General features: G+C 41.1%; 1 protein-coding gene across 2 annotated transcripts in view; it reads left to right on the top strand.

The window, feature by feature from the left end:
* Positions 1-12474: 12474 nt before the first annotated feature.
* Positions 12475-18344, top strand: part of slc27a6 (solute carrier family 27 member 6) — a 40012-nt gene continuing 34142 nt past the window's right edge. For both annotated transcript variants that reach the window (XR_010452144.1, XM_064943566.1), the window contains exons 1-3: positions 12475-13106; positions 14837-15046; positions 16727-16885. Coding sequence is in view for 1 of the 2 variants with exons in the window: in XM_064943566.1 (XP_064799638.1) it covers positions 12620-13106; positions 14837-15046; positions 16727-16885 (856 nt within the window). In the remaining variant the exon portion in view is untranslated. The remainder of the gene's footprint in view (positions 13107-14836; positions 15047-16726; positions 16886-18344) is intronic.

Raw genomic sequence — 18344 nt, 5'->3', positions numbered from 1 at the left:
CTGTTTCACCAGGTGGTGTTGTTATAGTACACAATTATCTGTTTCACCAGGTGGCACTGCTATAGTACAAGAGAATCTGTTTCACCAGGTGGCACTGCTATAGTACAAAATAATCTGTTTCACCAGGTGGTGTTGTTATAGTACACAATTATCTGTTTTACCAGGTGGTGCTGCTATAGTACACGATAATCTATTTCACCAGATGGTGCTGCTATAGTGCAAGAGAATCTGTTTCACCAGGTGGTGTTGTTATAGTACACAATTATCTGTTTTACCAGGTGGTGCTGCTATAGTACAAAATAATCTGTTTCAACAGGTGGTGTTGTTATAGTACACAATTATCTGTTTTACCAGGTGGTGCTGCTATTCTACAAGAGAATCTGTTTCACCAGATTGTGCTGCTATTGTACAAGATAATCTGTTTCACCAGGTGGTGCTGCTATAGTACACGATAATCTATTTCACCAGATGGTGCTGCTATAGTGCAAGAGAATCTTTTTCACCAGGTGGTTTTGTTATAGTACACAATTATCTGTTTTACCAGGTGGTGCTGCTATTGTACAAGATAATCTGTTTCACCAGATGGTGTTGCTATAGTACAATATAATCTATTTCACCAGATGGTGGTGCTAAATTACAAGATAATTTGTTTCACCAGGTGGTTCTGCTATAGTACAAAATAATATAATAATCTCTTTCGTCAGGTGGTGCTGCTACAGTTCCAGATAATCTGTTTCACCAGGTGGTGCTGCTATAGTACCAGATAATCTGTGTCACCAGGTGGCGCTGCTATAGTACAAAATAATGTTTTTCACCAGGTGGTTCTGCTATAGTACAAGAGAATCTGTTTCACCAGGTGGTGCTGCTATAGTACAAGATAATCTGTTTCACCAGGTGGTGTTGTTATAGTACACAATTATCTGTTTCACCAGATGGTGCTGCTATAGTAGAAGAGAATCTGTTTCACCAGGTGGTGCTGCTATAGTACAAAACAATATAATAATCTGTTTTCCCAGGTGGTGCTGCTATATTACAAGATAATCTGTTTCACCAGGTGGTGCTGCTACAGTACACTATAATCTGTTTCACCAGGTGGCGATGCTATATTACAAGAGAATCTGTTTCACCAGGTGGTGCTGCTATAGTAGAAGCTAATCTGTTTCACCAGGTGGTTCTGCTATAGTACAAGATAATCTGTTTCACCAGATGGTGCTGCAATAGAACAAGAAATCTGTTTCACCAGGTGGCGCTGCTATTGTACAAAATAATTTATTTCACCAGGTGGTTCTGCTATAGTACAAGAGAATCTGTTTCACCAGGTGGTGCTGCTATAGTACAAGAGAATCTGTTTCACCAGGTGGTGTTGTTATAGTACACAATTATCTGTTTCACCAGGTGGTGCTGCTATCGTACAAAATAATATAATAATCTGTTTCACCAGGTGGCACTGCTATAGTACAAGAGAATCTGTTTCACCAGGTGGCACTGCTATAGTACAAAATAATCTGTTTCACCAGGTGGTGTTGTTATAGTACACAATTATCTGTTTTACCAGGTGATGCTGCTATTGTACAAGATAATCTGTTTCACCAGATGGTGCTGCTATTTCACCAGGTGGTGCTGCTATAGTACACGATAATCTATTTCACCAGATGGTGCTGCTATAGTGCAAGATAATCTGTTTCACCAGGTGGTGTTGTTATAGTACACGATAGTCTATTTCACCAGATGGTGCTGCTATAGTGCAAGAGAATCTGTTTCACCAGTTGGTGTTGTTATAGTACACAATTATCTGTTTTACCAGGTGGTGCTGCTATTGTACAAGAGTATCTGTTTCACCAGATGGTGCTGCTATTGTACAAGATAATCTGTTTCACCAGGTGGTGCTGCTATAGTACACAATAATCTATTTCACCAGATGGTGCTGCTATTGTACAAGATAATCTGTTTCAGCAGGTGGTGTTGCTATAGTACAATATAATCTATTTCACCAGATGGTGGTGCTAAATTACAAGATAATTTGTTTCACCAGGTGGTTCTGCCATAGTACAAAATAATATAATAATCTCTTTCGTCAGGTGGTGCTGCTACAGTTCCAGATAATCTGTTTCACCAGGTGGTGCTGCTATAGTACCAGATAATCTGTGTCACCAGGTGGCGCTGCTATAGTACAAAATAATTTGTTTCACCAGGTGGTGCTGCTATAGTACAAGATAATCTGTTTCACCAGGTGGTGCTGCTATAGTACAAGATAATCTTTGCAACAGGTGGTGCTACTATAGTACAAGATAATCTGTTTCACCAGGTGGTGTTGTTATAGTACACAATTATCTGTTTCACCAGGTGGTGCTGCTAATTTACAAGAGAATCTGCTTCACCAGGTGGTGCTGCTATAGTACAAGATAATCTATTTCACCAGGTGGTTCTGCTATAGTACAAGATAATTTGCTTCACCAGGTGGTGCTGCTATAGTACAAGATAATCTGTTTCACCAGGTGGTGTTGTTATAGTACACAATTATCTGTTTCACCAGGTGGTGCTGCTATAGTACAAGAGAATCTGTTTCACCAGGTGGCACTGCTATAGTACAAAATAATCTGTTTCACCAGGTGGTGTTGTTATAGTACACAATTATCTCTTTTACCAGGTGGTGCTGCTATAGGACAAAATAATCTGTTTCACCAGGTGTTGTTGTTATAGTACACAATTATCTGTTTTACCAGGTGGTGCTGCTATTGTACAAGAGTATCTGTTTCACCAGGTGGTGCTGCTATAGTACACGATAATCTATTTCACCAGATGGTGCTGCTACAGTGCAAGATAATCTGTTTCACCAGATGTTGCAGCTATAGTACAAAATCATTTGTTTCACCAGGTGGTGCTGCTACAGTACACCATAATCTGTTTCACCAGGTGGTGCTGCTATAGTACAAGATAATCTGTTGCACCATGTGGTGTTGCTAGAGTACACAATTATCTGTTTCACCAGGTGGTGCTGCTAATTTACAAGAGAATCTGCTTCACCAGGTGGTGCTGCTTCAGTACAAGATAATCTGTTTCACCAGGTGGTGTTGTTATAGTACACAATTATCTGTTTCACAAGGTGGTGCTGCTATAGTACAAGATAATCTGTTTCACCAGGTGGCACTGCTATAGTACAAAATAATCTGTTTCACCAGGTGGTGTTGTTATAGTACACAATTATCTGTTTTACCAGGTGGTTTGGCTATAGTACAAAATAATCTGTTTCACCAGGTGGTGTTGTTATAGTACACAATTATCTGTTTTACCAGGTGGTGCTGCTATAGGACAAAATAATCTGTTTCACCAGGTGTTGTTGTTATAGTACACAATTATATGTTTTACCAGGTGGTGCTGCTATTGTACAAGAGTATCTGTTTCACCAGATGGTGCTGCTATTGTAAAAGATAATCTGTTTCACCAGGTGGTGCTGCTATAGTACACGATAATCTATTTCACCAGGTGGTGCTGCTACAGTACACCATAATCTGTTTCACCAGGTGGTGCTGCTATAGTACAAGATAATCTGTTGCACCAGGCGGTGTTGCTATAGTACACAATTATCTGTTTCACCAGGTGGTGCTGCTAATTTACAAGAGAATCTGCTTCACCAGGTGGTGCTGCTTCAGTACAAGATAATCTGTTTCACCAGGTGGTTCTGCTATCGTACAAGATAATCTGTTTCACCAGGTGGTGTTGTTATAGTACACAATTATCTGTTTCACAAGGTGGTGCTGCTATAGTACAAGATAATCTGTTTCACCAGATGGCGCTGCTATAGTACAAAATAATTTATTTCACCAGGTGGTGCTGCTATAGTACAAGAGAATCTGTTTCACCAGGTGGCACTGCTATAGTACAAAATAATCTGTTTCACCAGGTGGTGTTGTTATAGTACACAATTATCTGTTTTACCAGGTGGTGCTGCTATAGGACAAAATAATCTGTTTCACCAGGTGTTGTTGTTATAGTACACAATTATATGTTTTACCAGGTGGTGCTGCTATTGTACAAGAGTATCTGTTTCACCAGATGGTGCTGCTATTGTACAAGATAATCTGTTTCACCAGGTGGTGCTGCTACAGTACACCATAATCTGTTTCACCAGGTGGTGCTGCTATAGTATAAGTTTACAAGATAGTACAAAATAATCTGTTTCACCAGTGCTGGAATCTGTTTCACCAGGTGGTGCTGCTATAGTACAAAATAATCTGTTTCACCAGGTGGTGTTGTTATAGTACACCATAATCTGTTTCACCAGGTGGTGCTGCTATTTACAAGATAATCTGTTATAGTACACAATTTTCTGTTTCACCAGGTGGTGCTGCTATAGTACAAGATAATCTGTTTCACCAGGTGGTGTTGCTATAGTATACAATTATCACCAGATGGTGCTGCTATTGTCAAGATAATCTGTTGCAGATGGTGCTAATTTACAAGATAATCTGTTTCACCAGGTGGTGTCTCACTAGATGGTGCTGTTGTACAAGAGAATCTGTTTCACCAGGTGGTGCTGCTATAGTACAAGATAATCTGTTTCACCAGGTGGTGCTGCTATGTACAAGATAATCTGTTTCACCAGGTGGTGCTGCTATAGTAGATAATCTGTTTCACCAGGTGGTGCTGCTATAGTACAAGATAATCTGTTTCACCAGGTGGTGTTGCTATAGTACACAATTATCTGTTTCACCAGGTGGTGCTGCTAATTTACAAGAGAATCTGTTTCACCAGGTCTGCTAATCACCAGTACAAAGATAATCTGTTTCACCAGGTGGTGTTGTTATAGTACACAATTATCTGTTTCACCAGGTGGTGCTGCTATAGTACAAGATAATCTGTTTCACCAGATGTTGTTGCTATAGTACAAAATAATTTGTTTCACCAGGTGGTGCTGCTATAGTACAAGAGAATCTGTTTCACCAGGTGGTGCTGCTATAGTACAAGATAATCTGTTTCACCAGGTGGTGTTGTTATAGTACACAATTATCTGTTTCACCAGGTGGTGCTGCTATAGGACAAAATAATCTGTTTCACCAGGTGTTGTTGTTATAGTACACAATTATATGTTTTACCAGGTGGTGCTGCTATTGTACAAGAGTATCTGTTTCACCAGATGGTGCTGCTATAGTACAAGATAATCTGTTTCACCAGGTGGTGCTGCTACAGTACACCATAATCTGTTTCACCAGGTGGTGCTGCTATAGTACAAGATAATCTGTTTCACCAGATGGCGCTGCTATAGTACAAAATAATTTATTTCACCAGGTGGTGCTGCTAATTTACAAGAGAATCTGCTTCACCAGGTGGTGCTGCTATAGTACAAGATAATCTGTTGCACCAGGTGGTGTTGCTATAGTACACAATTATCTGTTTCACCAGGTGGTGCTGCTAATTTACAAGAGAATCTGCTTCACCAGGTGGTGCTGCTTCAGTACAAGAGAATCTGTTTCACCAGATGGTGCTGCTATCGTACAAGATAATCTGTTTCACCAGGTGGTGTTGTTATAGTACACCATAATCTGTTTCACCAGGTGGTGCTGCTATAGTACAAGATAATCTGTTTCAAGGTGCTGCTATGCTTCACCAGGTGGTGCTGCTAATTTACAAGAGAATCTGCTTCACCAGGTGGCGCTGCTATAGTACAAGATAATCTGTTTCACCAGGTGGTGTTGTTATAGTATACAATTATCTGTTTCACCAGGTGGTGCTGCTAATTTACAAGAGAATCTGGTGCTGCACAGTACAAGAGAATCTGTTTCACCAGTGGTGCTGCTACAGTACAAAATAATCTGTTTCACCAGGTGGTGTACACCATAATCTGTTTATAGTACAAATAAAATTAATCTGTTTTACCAGGTGCTGTGTACAAGATAATCTGTTTCACCAGGTGGTGTTGTTATAGTACACAATTTTCTGTTTTACCAGGTGGTGCTGCTATAGTAAAAAATAATCTGTTTCACCAGGTGGTGTTGTTATAGTATACAATTATCTGTTTTACCAGATGGTGCTGCTATTGTACAAGATAATCTGTTGCACCAGATGGTGCTGCTATTGTACAAGATAATCTGTTTCACCAGGTGGTGCTGCTACAGTACAAAATAATCTGTCTCACTAGATGGTGCTGTTGTACAAGAGAATCTGTTTCACCAGATGTTGCAGCTATAGTACAAGAGAATATTATTCACCAGGTGGTGCTGCTATAGTACAAAATAATCTGTCTCACTAGATGGTGCTGTTGTACAAGAGAATCTGTTTCACCAGATGTTGCAGCTATAGTACAAGAGAATCCGCTACACCAGGTGGTGCTGCTATAGTACAAAATAATTTGTTTTACCAGGTGTTGCTGCTACAGTACACAATAATCTGTTTCACCAGGTAGCGATGCTATATTACAAGAGAATGTGTTTCACCAGGTGGCGCTGCTATAGTAGAAGATAATCTGTTTCACCAGATGGTGCTGCTATAGTACATGATAATTTGTTTCATCAGGTGGTGCTGCTATAGTACAAGATAATCTGTTTCACCAGATGGTGCTGCTATAGGACAAGATAATCTGTTTCACCAGATGGTGCTGCTAAATTACAAGATAATTTGTTTCATCAGGTGGTGCTGCTATTGTACAAGAGAATCTGTTTCACCAGGTGGTGCTCTTATAGAACAAAAGGATCTGTTTTACCAGGTGATGTTGCTATAGTACAAAATTATCTCTTTCACCAGGTGGTGTTGTTATAGTACACAATTATCTGTTTTACCAGGTGGTGCTGCTATTGTACAAGAGAATCTGTTTCACCAGATTGTGCTGCTATTGTTCAAGATAATCTGTTTCACCAGGTGGTGCTGCTATAGTACACGATAATCTATTTCACCAGATGGTGCTGCTATAGTGCAAGAGAATCTGTTTCACCAGGTGGTGTTGTTATAGTACACAATTATCTGTTTTACCAGGTGGTGCTGCTATTGTACAAGATAATCTGTTTCACAGATGGTGTTGCTATAGTACAATATAATCTATTTCACCAGATGGTGGTGCTAAATTACGAGATAATTTGTTTCACCAGGTGGTTCTGCTATAGTACAAAATAATATAATAATCCCTTTCGTCAGGTGGTGCTGCTACAGTTCCAGATAATCTGTTTCACCAGGTGGTGCTGCTATAGTACCAGATAATCTGTGTCACCAGGTGGCGCTGCTATAGTACAAAATAATTTGTTTCACCAGGTGGTGCTGCTATAGTACAAGATAATCTGTTTCACCAGGTGGTGCTGCTATAGTACAAGATAATCTGTTGCACCAGGTGGTGGTACTATAGTACAAGATAATCTGTTTCACCGGGTGGTGTTGTTATAGTACACAATTATCTGTTTCACCAGGTGGTGCTGCTAATTTACAAGAGAATCTGCTTCACCAGGTGGTGCTGCTATAGTACAAGATAATCTGTTTCACCAGGTGGTGTTGTTATAGTACACAATTATCTGTTTCACCAGGTGGTGCTGCTATCGTACAAAATAATATAATAATCTGTTTCACCAGGTGGCGCTGCTATAGTACAAGAGAATCTGTTTCACCAGGTGGCACTGCTATAGTACAAAATAATCTGTTTCGCCAGGTGGTGTTGTTATAGTACACAATTATCTGTTTTACCAGGTGGTGTGGCTATAGTACAAAATAATCTGTTTCACCAGGTGGTGTTGTTATAGTACACAATTATCTGTTTTACCAGGTGGTGCTGCTATAGGACAAAATAATCTGTTTCACCAGGTGTTGTTGTTATAGTACACAATTATCTGTTTTACCAGGTGGTGCTGCTATTGTACAAGAGTATCTGTTTCACCAGATGGTGCTGCTATTGTACAAGATAATCTGTTTCACCAGGTGGTGCTGCTATAGTACACGATAATCTATTTCACCAGATGGTGCTGCTACAGTGCAAGATAATCTGTTTCACCAGATGTTGCAGCTATAGTACAAAATCATTTGTTTCACCAGGTGGTGCTGCTACAGTACACCATAATCTGTTTCACCAGGTGGTGCTGCTAATTTACAAGAGAATCTGCTTCACCAGGTGGTGCTGCTTCAGTACAAGATAATCTGTTTCACCAGGTGGTTCTGCTATCGTACAAGATAATCTGTTTCACCAGGTGGTGCTGCTACAGTGCAAGATAATCTGTTTCACCAGATGTTGCAGCTATAGTACAAAATCATTTGTTTCACCAGGTGGTGCTGCTACAGTACACCATAATCTGTTTCACCAGGTGGTTCTGCTATCGTACAAGATAATCTGTTTCACCAGGTGGTGTTGTTATAGTACACCATAATCTGTTTCACAAGGTGGTGCTGCTATAGTACAAAATAAAATAATAATCTGTTTCACCAGGTGGCACTGCTACAGTACAAAATAATCTGTTTCACCAGGTGGTGTTGTTATAGTACACAATTTTCTGTTTTACCAGGTGGTGCTGCTATAGTAAAAAATAATCTGTTGCACCAGATGGTGCTGCTATTGTACAAGATAATCTGTTTCACCAGATGGTTCTGCTATTGTACAAGATAATCTGTTTCACCAGGTGGTGCTGCTACAGTACAAAATAATCTGTCTCACTAGATGGTGCTGTTGTACAAGAGAATCTGTTTCACCAGATGTTGCAGCTATAGTACAAGAGAATCTGCTACACCAGGTGGTGCTGCTATAGTACAAAATAATTTGTTTCACCAGGTGTTGCTGCTACAGTACACCATAATCTGTTTCACCAGGTAGCGATGCTATATTACAAGAGAATGTGTTTCACCAGGTGGCGCTGCTATAGTACAAGATAATCTCTTTCACCAGATGGTGCTGCTATAGGACAAGATAATCTTTTTCACCAGATGGTGCTGCTATAGTACAAGATAATTTGTTTCATCAGGTGGTGCTGCTATAGTACAAGATAATCTGTTTCACCAGATGGTGCTGCTATAGGACTAGATAATCTGTTTCACCAGATGGTGCTGCTAAATTACAAGATAATTTGTTTCATCAGGTGGTGCTGCTATAGTACAAGAGAATCTGTTTCACCAGGTGGTGCTCTTATAGTACAAAATGATCTGTTTTACCAGGTGATGTTGCTATAGTACAAAATTATCTGTTTCACCAGGTGGTGTTGTTATAGTACACAATTATCTGTTTAACCAGGTGGTGTGGCTATAGTACAAAATAATCTGTTTCACCAGGTGGTGTTGTTATAGTACACAATTATCTGTTTTACCAGGTGGTGCTGCTATTGTACAAGAGAATCTGTTTCACCAGATTGTGCTGCTATTGTACAAGATAATCTGTTTCACCAGGTGGTGCTGCTATAGTACACGATAATCTATTTCACCAGATGGTGCTGCTATAGTGCAAGAGAATCTGTTTCACCAGGTGGTGTTGTTATAGTACACAATTATCTGTTTTACCAGGTGGTGCTGCTATTGTACAAGATAATCTGTTTCACCAGATGGTGTTGCTATAGTACAAGATAATCTATTTCACCAGATGGTGGTGCTAAATTACAAGATAATTTGTTTCACCAGGTGGTTCTGCTATAGTACAAAATAATATAATAATTTTCATCAGGTGGTGCTGCTATAGTACCAGATAATCTGTTTCACCAGGTGGTGCTGCTATAGTACACAATTATCTGTTTTACCAGGTGTTGCTGCTATTGTACAAGATAATCTGTTTCACCAGGTGGTGCTTCTAATTTAGAAGATAATCTGTTTCACGAGGTGGTGCTGCTATATTACAAGAGAATCTGTTTCACCAGGTGGTGCTGCTATAGTACAAAATAATCTGTTTCACGAGGGTGTGCTGCTAATTTACAAGAGAATCTGTTTCACCAGGTGGTGCTGCTATAGTAGAAGATAATCTATTTCACCAGGTGGCACTGCTATAGTACAAGATAATCTGTTTCACCAGGTTGAGCTGCTATAGTACAAGATAATCTGTTTCACCAGATGGTGCTGCTATAGTACAAGAGACTCTGTTTCATCAGGTGGCGCTGCTATAATTCCAAATAATCTGTTTCACCAGGTGGCGCTGCTATAGTACAAAATAATCTGTTTCACCAGGTGGTGCTATAGTACAATATAATATAATAATCTGTTTCACCAGGTGGTGCTGCTATTGCACAAGATAATCTGTTTCACCAGGTGGTTCTGCTATAGTACAAAATAATATACTAATCTGTTTCACCAGGTGGTGCTGCTATAGTACCAGATAATCTCTTTCACCATGTGGTGCTGTTATAGTACCAGAGAATCTGTTTCACCAGGTGGTGCTCTTATAGTACAAGAGAATCTGTTTCACCAGGTGGTGCTGCTATCGTACAAGAGAATCGGTTTGGAAGTCCAGTTGCAGTGTTTCCAAGGCATGATTGAGGCAGTTTTTTTTACAATGTGCTTTTGTGATAAGCCCTAGTATCAGTAATATATATGTTTAAGTTTTTAAATGTTATAATGTTTCTATAGTGATTGTGAGTTTCAAGAACCTTCAAGCGAAAACATTGTCTGAGAAAACTGCTGTTTCATTCAGAGAAAGGCAAACAACCTTTTATTCTCTAACCTCTTTTACTGGTTCTTCAGGTGGGCTTGGCCATTGCTTCATACTGTACATACTCTAACCCGATGAGTAAAACCAAGAGATTACATTTTACAGACACTCTTATCTTGAGTGATTTTATAGGAGCAATTAGGATTAAGTTTCTTGCTCAAGGGCACATCAACAGATTGTTCACCTAGTTTGGGATTCGAACTACCAACCTTTTGGTTACTGGTCCAGCATTCTCAACCTCACAATGTGATCCCTTAAACGCTTTAATCAAAGCAACTGACAGTTACAGTGATAGTTGACTCCAAACTAACATTTGCTCGGTTCCCAAATGACATGAATCACTGAATTACTTTGAATTGGAAGGACACTACTAGAATGTTCTAGTTCTCACTGACAGGATAACACACCTTGACAATCAACAATTCTTGCCTGGGCCCAGTGGGGTTTTGCCTAAATAGTAGTGAGGTAACTCAAAACTGCTTATCTCTGTGGTTCTTGACAAAGCCCTCTTGTTGGAATAATGAGAAGTGAAATTTCTCAAGACATGAGACAGGTCTTCCTTGTAAAAGAGGTGCCCTGACCCTCTATAGGACATCCCGGCCCTCTATAGGACTTCCCGGCACTCTATAGGACTTCCTGACCCTCTATAGGATATCCTGGATAGATATAGACCCAGAGAGCTTCCTCCAGGGAGGGGTACAGAAATAGCTGGAATTATTGCATCAATTGCAAATTAAGTATCGTCACATGCACATGTGTTGGTTGCTGAAACAACAGGCCTCGTTTTTAACCAATACTTGTAAACCATGAAGAAGAAGGTTGAAAAGTAGCTCTGGCAGTGTTATCTGTGGCAAAAATGATTATGATGATAACATTGATGATGTTACATTAAGAATGCTGTTACATTCAGAAAGATTATATTGTTAAAGGCCTAGTGCAGCCAAAATCTAGAAATTTCGCTGTGTTTTATATATACTTCCATGCTATGAGGTTGGAATAATACTGTGAAATTGTGAAAATGATGATAATGCCCTTTTAGTGTAAGACCTGTTTGACAAGAATTGTCTCCGCTCAGACCACTCCCAGATAGTCCTCGCTAAATTTTTGCTTGAGAAATTCCTCTTTGCTAAAAAACCTATTTGTGTTTGTTTTCAATTAAAATGGTCAAAAATAATCACTGTAAAGTACTTAATTGTTACCCAGAAATGATTTGAAATTGAAAAAAACAACAAACAAAAAAACAGCATTGTACTTTTAAAATTAAACTGACAGTTTCTGCAAATGAAATTTTGAATAAAATATTTCACAATATTAATTCTGAGTGAGGCATAGCCTACTGTCCCTGGCCTGAAACAATGTCCTCCTGATCGCACTTTAGGACAGGTAGGGTAGCAATAGGTGTCAACAGAACAGCTTGACCTATCCATATTGGGGCCAAAGGACCTCTATTAGCATGGACAGCGCCATTGAGGGTTTCCACCATTTTAATGTAGTCAACTTTGTGGGACTTCTAACTTCATTGGCCTTATCCTTCCTGCTGACCTACATGGAGTCTTGTCCAACAGGGTCATTGGCTGGGATCAGCCAATTGTGAAGAACAAAAGTGACTACTTTAAAATGGAGATAGCCTCAATGGCGCTGTACAGACGCTATAATGGCACAGATACAAAAGATGAGTCCTCTATCTATCTCTATGGATCTATCTCAGTTTTACAAATCTATATCCTAGGCGTGGTTGATATTCTTGACAACGGCAAGAATGTTGACTGCAGGTCTTTACACATTTCGCTATAAACTGTCAGACTGGAGCGAAACGTGCTCTTGTAAGGACACTCCCCCTTTAGCGGTTAGTTGTACAACAAGAGTCACATGATTCCATGTGCGTTTCATAAGGCCAGAGAGCCAGCTAAGACTTCAACTGAATGCGCTGCTCTCCTTTACATCCTTTTGTAACAATGCATCGCTCGGGACAGTGACATCCACGGCGTCTCGTTCTAGAATTGTCAAAGGAATTGGTTTGGAATTGGCGCGATGTTTTTCTCGTTGGGATGGGTGACAGCTCTAGTGGCGGGTATTTTCGCCCTACACGTTGCACAGAAACTGTGTTTCCCTTACCTTTGGAAGGATGTTTTTTATTTACTGAAAGTCATCCGATACGGCGCACGACTGGAGATATTCAAAATTACTTCAAAAGTTGTCACTATCATTGACAGATTCGTCCAACAGGCAGAGCGAATTCCCACAAAACCTTTCCTTATATATGAGGGAATAACGTACACCTATCAAGACATTAACGAGCGGAGCAACAAATTGGCGAATGTCTTCCTCGAGCAGGGCATGTTGAAGAAAGGGGACTCCGTTGCGCTTCTGATGAACAATGAGCCCGACTTCATCTGTGTTTGGTTCGGATTGATCAAACTCGGATGTGCAGTGGCCTTTCTAAACACAAACATTAAGTCCAGATCGTTGCTACATTGTTTCAACTGCTGTGGGGCCAAGACTCTTGTTGTTGGTGCAGGTAAACATGTAATATAGTTTACTTAACAGTTGATGAGTGTCGCGTAGGCTGTTGGCGGCCAATCGGTGACATAATAATTAGATAATGAACATTATTAGCCTACCGCACGACCGCCGTAATGTTTTTTTTTAAGATGTTTTTTAAAAATTTATTAAAGTGTCCAAAGAAATGTAATGGCAAAACATCGTGCACATAGTTGTAGCCCACGCCGGATGTGTTTTGCGAGCTGCAGCATTCCAGGCGATCTGTCATTCCACCCAGCAGCCTTACGAGCCTAAACAGTGTTGTGAAACAGGGACGCTCGAGCGATGTGCTTGTGTATACTCCCCACGGAATTCTACGAAGTCCTATTGGTGTTACGAATTTTGCCTACACACAGTCGTTGACAACGAGACATATCAACATGAGTAAGCTTGTTAAATCCATATGGCCATGTTACCAAGGATGAAGCTTATTAAGGTGACTGGGTCAAATGCAATGTAAATGTATTTCTACACGTTTTTGGGGCAGTTTTCCCAGACACATTAAAAAAAAGTAATGGACCAAAGAGCACTTGGAGATTCTCCGTTGAGCAATACTTTTAGTCCAGGATTATATGGTCTCATCGAACCATGTGTAAAGCATTCGGGTTCATAATGCTATTACCATGTATGCTATAATTCTAAATGGCCCATACACTTTGTATGATGAGTAATTAATGTCTTCATCATAGACACCTAACATGTTTTATTAGAAGCTCTTATCCAGGACAACTTACAGTATTGAGTAATATATATATTTACATTTATTAGTTCTGAACAATTCATAAAAATCGCCACCGGACAATTTATGAATCTTTATGAATTGTTCAGCAGTCTAATGGCTTGGGGTTAGTAGCTGCTGAGGAGCCTCTTGGTCCTAGACTTGGTGCTCCGGTACCGCTTGCCGTGCGGTAGCAGAGAAAGCAATCTATAACTTGGGTGACTGGAGTCTCTGACAATTTTATGAGCTTTCCTCTGACACCGCTTATTATATAGGTCCTGGATGGCAGGAAGCTTGGCCCCAGTGATGTACTGGGCCGTTCGCACTACCCTCTGTAGCGCCTTACGGTCGGATGCTGAGCAGTTGCCATACCAGGCGGTGGGTGATGCAACCGGTCAGGATGCTCTCGATGGTGCAGCTGTAGAACCTTTTTGAGGATCTGGGGATCTGGGAGATTGTTGTCCTGGCACCACACAGCCAGTGCTCTGATCACCTCTCATGGGCCACTCATTAGAAATGTGTTAACTGTAAGTCCCCTTGGCTAAAGACCAAATTTAGGATGACGACATCCTAGACCTGCTGGGAATATCTCTCTTCCCTGTACTCACTCCTACTTTACCACTTTCTTCAATGCTTCTGTGCTTACTCAGAGGCCTAATCTCATACACCTGCTTGCTGGCACAGTTGTCCTTCATCATCAGTGACAATATGTCATTTAACATACTTTGACAGTATTACAATCCTCATTTGAGATTGTCATGCATTTCACACACAGGATATAACGGATTGATGTCAATGGAGGGAACATGCAAAAAAAACCTTGACAATATGCATTGAACATAATGGTACAGCATTAGTGTCCAGAAGCAACCACTTACATTTATTTAACCGAGTCCCAGATCCATGTGGTCTGTGTTGCCTGGACAAGGCAATTGTTGAGTGATTCACCCTATTGAATAACTCATTCACTTTACTATTATTCCTCTCAGACCTGTTGGACTCCTTGGAGGACATCTTGCCCAGCTTCCTGGAGGACAGCATCTCGGTGTGGGCCATGAAGAACGAGAGCAGCCACACGGAGGTCCAGACACTGCTCGATAAGATGGACAAGGCGTCGGACAAGCCCACCCCGCCTGCTCTGAGGGCTGCCACCTCCCTCAAGGCCACCACCCTCTACATCTTCACCTCAGGAACCACTGGTGCGTCTGTTACATGTTTAATTGTCATTAGTTATACGTTAAAGGGGAAGTTCAGGATTTTACAACTTGATGCTAGATCTATGGGCCAAGAGAAACTGTAAACCATGGTTTGGGTTTCCAAACAGCCACTACAAACTTCAGCTATCTTTAGCCACCACTAGCAAATAGTCAATGGAAGTGATGGGGGCAAAATCACTTTCAAGTTCAATTCTGAACTTCCCCTTTAATTACTATTTAGTTGCATGTTAATTAAATTAATGGCTCCTTAGTTAGCACTTAATATGAGTGTTTTCATTTGAGGAGGCCCATTAGTAAGTACGTGATTGTTAGTATAACATCACCCTAAATCATCACTATGTTGCGTTGTTTTAGTTTTGTTGCTGGGAAACCACCTCTCACCCCTGCTAAACAGCTGATTGTCCTTGAGGGAGGTCAGACTCAACTCTCGTGACTGAATTCGTTTCTGTCAGGTTTCCATCCAATTGGCGACAGATTTTCATGCGAATATTCAAAAAATAATGTGCGTGTTTTACCATCAGATATGTGTTTCCATCAAATGGACGTGTTGCGGACTGTGCTTGATGACGTATTGGACATAAAAATGACTTGTGGTTAAATTCCAATGTACCGGGAAAAAAAAAGACAGAATAGCTGAGTAACATTTTTAATTCTACTGATTGTTTTGTCACTCTAAAAATGTTGCGTTTTATAGAGCGAATGTACCCACTATGGTCATGACACATGCTCTCCAGCCAACGGCTCACAGATACAGGGTGGCTATAGCCTTTATGACGAGATTTATTATGGACAAAAAGAGCGAGATTAGTTGTATTTATCAAACGTCAGCCAAGCATCGATCATCATGTCACCAGAATGAGACACTCCATATTTATTGGAAAGGAGCCTCATGCTCATCACGGTGCACTTTGACCACCCTGTGAAGTTCATCATCATGTATTTAATCTGTAGCCTAATAAACTGTACGCTTTCCCGAGTCGTAGTGGGAGGACCACACAACATATCATTGCATGACTCCCAAGTTAGCTTCGGTATTATGGTTATTATATCAATACTTGGGCATAAAAGTGTTTCTACCGCCATTTCTCGCATAATACATTTTATAGACACAAAAAGATCCCACCTTGCGTATTTTTGTTATGTTGACATTTGGAACGTTTTACTTACAAATTTTCTGTTTCCATCAGTCGCTCTGCAATTTATTAGAGACATTTTCAAAGTTGGATAGTGATACAGCAGTCTGCATGACATTTAGTAATCAAACAGGGTAGGTGTTTTTATGACGCGTAGCCGTTTATTTGATCTGCCACGTTCTGACATGTTCCCAAGAGGAGCATCACACTCCGCTTTCATATTGAAAAATGTTGCACACAGGAGTCATTTTGTCCGTGACCAGCCACCACACACCGGGGTAAAGTTTCTCCCTAGGTACAGCTCTAGGATCAGCTTCCCCTCCCCCAATGCAAACCTTAACCATTAGAGGGGAAAACACTAAACTGATCCAAGATCTGTGTCTAGCAGCAACTTCACCCTACACCTACTAAGAATGATGAGCCTTAGAATGATGAGCCTTATGTTACAGTGTGTGTGTGTGTGTGAGAGAATAGCATTCTCCCGTGGTTGTCGTAATGTTGGTTGATGGTCGTGTCGGTGTTGTTGCAGGTCTGCCTAAGGCTGCGGTCATCACACACCTCCAGTCCCTGAAGGCTGCAGGAGGGTTCTGGGCCTACGGTGGGTCAGAAGAGGACGTGGTCTACATCCCCCTGCCTCTCTACCATAGTGCAGCCTCTCTCATCGGCGTCGGGGGAACCATCGAGATGGGTAAAACGGCAGCAGTATCTCTCTATTGGCTCTGTTCAAATACTTTTAAAGATGCATCATTCCTTCCTTCCATACTTTCATATTTCCATCCTTCTGCCAGCAGCATACCACCTTGTATTCCATTGCTGGCTTGACTCTGAATCTAAGGACGGTCCTGTCGGTCAGTCCTGGTCGGTCAGTCCTGGTCGGTCAGTCCTGGTCGGTCAGTCCTGGTCGGTCCCTGGATGGGGGATCAGATGTAGCTGGAAGTGGTGCTGGAGGGCCAGTAGGGGGCCTTCTTTCCTCTGGTCTAAGGAAGGTCCAATGTCCCAGGGCAGTGAAGGGGACATTGCCTTTCAGTGCGTAGGGTGCATCTTTCGGATGGGACGTTCAAACAGGTTTCCTGACTCTCTGTGGTCACTAAAGATCCCATGGCACTTATTGTAAGAGTAGGGGTGTTAACCCCGGTGTCCTGGATAAATGTCTAATCTGGCCCTCATACACCATCATGGCCACCAAATCATCCCCAGTTTCCAAAACTACTCATTCCTCCTCTAAAGTGCCAGATGGGATATTCTATTGGTTCCTTTGCACCAGTCAAGCTCAATCAAACTCAGATTAAGTATTTGAAAGAACACATACTATTTGAACGCAAGTCTGTATGAAAGATTATGGACACCTGCTCTTTCCATGACAGAGACTGATCCAGGTGAAAGCTATGATCCCTTATTAAATCCATTGAAATAGTGTAGATGATGAAGGGGAGGTGACAGGTTAAAGAAGGATTTTTAAGCCTTGAGACATGGATTGTGTATGTGTGCCATTCAGAGAGTGAATGGGCAAGACTAAATATTTAAGTGCCTTTGAACGGGGTATGGTAGTAGGTGCCACCGGGTTGTGTCAAGAACTGCAACGCTGCTGGGTTTTTCACGCTCAACAGTTTCCCGTGTGTATCAAGAATGGTCCACCACCCAAGGACATCTAGCCAACTTGACACAACTGTGGGAAGCATTGGAGTCAACATGGGTCAGCATCCCTGTGAAATATTTGACACCATGTAGAGTCCACGCACCAACGAATTGAGGCTGTTCTGAGGGCATAAGGGGGGCAGATGGGTGCAACTCAATATTAGGAAGGTGTTCTTAATGTTTTGCTCACTTAATGTAAGATGGTGTGTTGAGACATTCACTTTTTCCTGTCCAATTGTTTCATAACAAATACACGATACAGTAGGTTTGTTTCTCAAGGAAAAGTTGTCTGAATTAAGGCTATGTTAGGACACGGCTACAATGATGTGCATGACTACATTAAACAACTCTCGACGGATGTGTTATCTAGAGACTCGTGCAGTCCTCACAGTCAATATATTTAAATATAGACAGTAACAGCCAGGGCAACGTGAAACCATTTTGTTTTATTCCCACACTCGTTATGAATTCTGATTGACATGTGTAAGGTAGAAACCATCATGTGTCTTTCC

This window comes from Oncorhynchus masou, chromosome 28 (assembly GCF_036934945.1).
Source record: "Oncorhynchus masou masou isolate Uvic2021 chromosome 28, UVic_Omas_1.1, whole genome shotgun sequence".
In the NCBI taxonomy this organism is placed as follows: domain Eukaryota; kingdom Metazoa; phylum Chordata; class Actinopteri; order Salmoniformes; family Salmonidae; genus Oncorhynchus; species Oncorhynchus masou.
This window is presented reverse-complemented; position numbering and strand designations above follow the sequence as displayed.